A 4,894-nucleotide genomic window follows, 5' to 3' on the forward strand; every position below is an offset into this window, starting at 1 on the left:
TACACTGACATGTGAAAACTACACATGTGTGTGTATGTTGTGTGTGTGTGTGTGTGTGTGTGTGTGTGTGTGTGTGTGTGTGTGTGTGTGTGTGTACAGTAGAGCAAAGCCATGGTATATACATACAAGGTTTAGAGACGGGGCAACTCGAGGTATACAGAAAGAGGAATCACACATGATAATCACACTTAGTAATCACACATAGTAATCACACACACACACACACACACACACACACACACACACACACACACACACACACACACACACACACACACACACACACGCACACACACACACACACACACACACACACACATGAAATTTTCATCAGAAGATTAGAAAAATTTCTGCGTTGTTAGTTCAGAGTTCACAGACTTCAGCTGAAGGAAGATGGCACTACAGACAAGCTAATGTATGAGGTACTTCAGACTGAAGCTGTCGAAGGAAATACTTCAGAATCACCCGAATGTAAGACCTTTCAAACTTCAGCTATTGCTCGTGCAAACTTCAGCTAGTGCAAGAGGGTACTTCAGACTTAAGCTAGAGCTATTCAAGATATATCAGCCAAGGGTACTTCAGTCTTCAGCTACTGCAAGAGGGTATCCTAAGCTTAAGCCAATACAACAGTTATACCAGATTTCAGCTGTCACAAAAAGGATAATTCAGACTGCAGCTTTTTACAGCAAGAGCTAAGCTTCAAACTTCATCCAAAATGGAAATACAGAAGTAGGAAAGCCTTCGTACTTACCTCGAATCTTATTTGTCAGTTTCCTCTTCAGGTGGCAGTTGCAGAGGGCCAGGATTAGTACAGTAGCGATCAGAATCAAACATAATGTGCCCAGAATTATGGAAGTGAGAGGAGAACGTAGTAGAATCTCCATGTTGAATAATGTCTCTGAGAATGAGGATTCTGGTGGAGAGCCAGGTGGTGGACCTAAGGCTGTAGAGGAAGGAAGAAAACAAAAGTTATATCGAATCTTTAGGGATAAATAAAGTACATATTGAAATGTTTGTGTTTCTCCAAGGAAAGGAATTCCCTCCCCTTATTGTACAAATAGGTAATTAGATACGTACACACACACACACACACACACACACACACACACATTATATGTATATATATATATATATATATATATATATATATATATATATACTGGGGTACATACAGTGTAATGGGACCCCTACAAAACTATGTGGATAAGCGGAGAGGCAACAGAGCTAGCATTCGTTGCTGTGAATCATCCGGATATATCATTCCAAGTTTAAGCAAAACATCCGGATTAAATCCCACTCAGCTGCACTTTCTTTCCATTGGGGCTAGTCCACAAGTAAGTAAACATATATACATATCTGTATATTCATACAGATTGTACTCCCATGATACTCCGAACATGATTATGCAACCAGCGGCATAACAAGGAGTTGGAAACTGATCAAGTTTCACTTGGATTCTATGCATCCTCTAACAGATCCTGATCAGAGTCATCAGATCCCGCTTTCTACCCGTTGTTAGATTTATAACCTATCCCTTATCCCGCCAATGGTCTGCAATGACGGCAGCTTTCTCAAGTAAACCAGTTCCGTTGCAGTGAGATGAGTCAAAGAACTCCTACCATCTTTCACAGACGCAAGAGTAACGATCATGACAGACCAGAGTATTGTTATTTAAGGCCACTTCCAACCACAAACTCAAGAAGGGTTTGTACAACCCCACACACTTACCGCAGGTGTCGACAGAGGGACACAATTGCCAGTGAATTCGGGCTTCGCTCCTTACCAAAGCCTCTCGTTGAGTCAGACTGAGTGGCTTGCTAAATTTTATCTCATATCCATAGCTTGGGATCTGCATGGACTGTGGAGGTAATACGAATACAATTAGTATATATCAATGCTCATAGATGATTATACATACAGACACACAGAGTCAGACACAGACACACACGCACACACACACACACACACACACACACACACACACACACACATACACAAAAACACACACATATATACATATATATATATATATATATATATATATATATATATATATATATATATATATATATATATATATATATATATATATATATATATATATATATATATATATATATTCTATTATTCATTGTACAAAATCGCTGTTTCCCGAATCAGCGATGTAGCACCAGGAAACAAACGAAGAATGGCCCATCCACTCATAGACATAGACACACAGACATATGAATATATACACATGTACATATTCATATTTGCTTGCCTTCATCCATTCATGGCGCAAACCCGCTCCACAGGAAACAGCATCACTATCCCCTGCTTCAGCGAGGTAGCACCAGGAAAACAGACAAAAAAGGCCACATTAGTTCACACTCTCTCTCTAGCTGTCATGTGTGATGCACCGAAACCACAGCTCCCTATGCTCATCCAGGCCCCACAGACCTTTCCATGGTTTACCCGAGACGTTTCACATGACCTGGTTCAGTCCGCTGACAGCACGTCGACCCCGGTATACAACATCATTCCAATTCACTTTATTCCTTGCACGCCTCTCACCCTCCTGTATATATATATATATATATATATATATATATATATATATATATATATATATATATATATATATATATATATATATATATATATATATATATATATATATATATATATATATATATATATATATATATATATACTGATAGATATGAATGTGCAATATACTCACAACGGCAGAGAAGGTAATCGCAGTCCATTTGTGCTCTTCCCTAACTCTGAAGGAAAATCTGTATTTCTCATATACTAATCTGAAGTTGGCATCAGGTTCTTCAGCCCAGAACATAAGCTGAGCTGGTTGGTTATCAGGCAGGGAGAATTCTGCCCACATATTGTCATTTACAGTCACGATCGACGAATCTAGGAGAGATGATTTAGACATGTAGATTGTACAAGTTGACCACAACAGCAGAATTAGGAGTGTGTCTTTGTATGTGTTTTTATTTTTTTGAGTATGTGTGCTTTTGTCCCTTACGACGTAGTTAGTGTTTGTTAGTAAGCGTTTGTGTTAGGTCGAGTGGGTTCTTCCGTATCTTACAAATCATTCCATTAAGTTAATCATGATTAAACTGCAGATATGTTGGATAACTAACATGATAGTTGAGAAAGATATATTCCACTCATCAATATATAATGATCCATCTAAGAGACATATTCATTTGGGAATATATCAGGACACACAGCATGAAGTAAGTGAGGATATAGAATGATAGCACTCGAGAACCACTATCATGAGCAGAGGTCAGGTCAGTGAAGATGACCTGGAATTAGTTTAACACCCCTTTCGCTAGCCTCAGATAGGGTTGACCTGTATCTAAGCTAAACTCTATCACAGAGAGTGATCTGCTTGTATCTGAGCTGCTTGATCTGCTCTTTAATTCTGCCACACACACACACACACACACACACACACACACACACACACACACACACACACACACACACACACACACACAGTAAACGTGACCTGTATCTACACTGAACTGGTTGACCTAGTGTTAGGTCTACCACACACACACACACAGGTTGACCGGTATCTATGCTCCGCTGATTGATCTAGTCTTTATATCTAACACTCACTGGTTAATTTGTTTACGAGGTGATCTGCCGACTCTTTGACTCCTCTGCTGTTGATTTGGTTGAAGTACATGCCATCTGACCAGCAAATTTCAGCTGACGTACACATATGCCTTAATATTCAAACTTATTGCTTCAAATCTCTGACTTGAACGCTGTCTGACCTGTAATTGCTGAGTCAGTTGACTTGTAGTCGACAAAATTAGTATCTAAACATGTCTTACCTGAGAAGGCTTGCTCCAGTAGAAGAGTCAGACTCAATAAGAGACATCTTTTCATCATTCCTGCGTTTTTCGCCTCAGCTGGGAGAACCAACCAACCATACACTCCCCAAAGTCTGTACAGACCCTCACACCTTCTTTTGCCACTGGCCACACAACATTACAGTCTTCTTGAGATAACAGATGGCTATGGTGCAACACGGCCCTACGCTGCAGATTCAACTTCTTTGCCTCATCTATCAAAAACGGCTGCTGGATCTATGTCGCCTTCACAGTTAAGGGGAAAAGAGCTGCTTAACAATCGTGCTTGCACACACACACACACACACGTATAGATACTATCTCCTCGAGAGCTCTGGTTGGCCATTACTGATACCCGCTTCACGCAGTGGAAATGACGCAGCAGTGGGATTGTCACATCTTGAAACTGTAGCACCGTAGGATATCCTGTCCACGCACTAAGGCTTGGCTCTCGTGGCCGGCTATATATCCTGTTGTTGTTATCTTAGAAGATTATGGCAACGCTCAGGATGCAAGCCAAGTGCTCCGTATGGGTCCATAGGTCAAATAATGTGGTAATAATGTATGAGTGTTTTTGTGGGATGACTGGGGGACACTTGAGGTGTAAGACTTTATATCATCTTCAGTGTGGAAGTTGCATCCTGGGCATAAGCGGGTCTTGTGGTGTGTTGAAATGGTTTTTCGGAACGTTGGACAGGTGGGTAGTGTCCAGACGACAGACAAAGGAGTATGAACCCACGTAGATATATGTATATATATATATATATATATATATGTGTGTGTGTGTGTGTATATATTCACACCACTGAAACATCAAGAACAATTCTCTTTTCCTTATTACTCTTCGTCGCGTCAGTAGAATTCAGTCACCCTTATCATGTCTTCTTATCTCATGTATGACCCAGATCCCCCTAACCAGGGCACAACGAGATTTCAGCCACTGAGTGTTAACAATGAGGTGCGAGGCTCCCTTAGTCAATGGTAGCTTCACGAGTGCCCATCAGGAGATCCTTACTTAGACA

General features: G+C 40.5%; 1 protein-coding gene across 1 annotated transcript in view; it reads right to left on the bottom strand.

Moving 5' to 3' along the window:
- LOC139760228 (uncharacterized) overlaps positions 1-4,311 on the bottom strand; it is a 6,910-nt gene extending 2,599 nt beyond the window's left edge. Inside the window, exons 1-4 of the mRNA XM_071683156.1 lie at positions 3,855-4,311; positions 2,726-2,913; positions 1,729-1,858; positions 752-943 (exon numbers count right to left, since the gene is read on the bottom strand). Coding sequence (XP_071539257.1) covers positions 752-943; positions 1,729-1,858; positions 2,726-2,913; positions 3,855-3,912 — 568 coding nt within the window. The 5' untranslated portion in view covers positions 3,913-4,311. The remainder of the gene's footprint in view (positions 1-751; positions 944-1,728; positions 1,859-2,725; positions 2,914-3,854) is intronic.
- Between the last annotated feature and the right edge of the window lie 583 nt (positions 4,312-4,894).

This window comes from Panulirus ornatus, chromosome 35, assembly GCF_036320965.1.
Source record: "Panulirus ornatus isolate Po-2019 chromosome 35, ASM3632096v1, whole genome shotgun sequence".
Taxonomy (NCBI): Eukaryota; Metazoa; Arthropoda; class Malacostraca; order Decapoda; family Palinuridae; genus Panulirus; species Panulirus ornatus.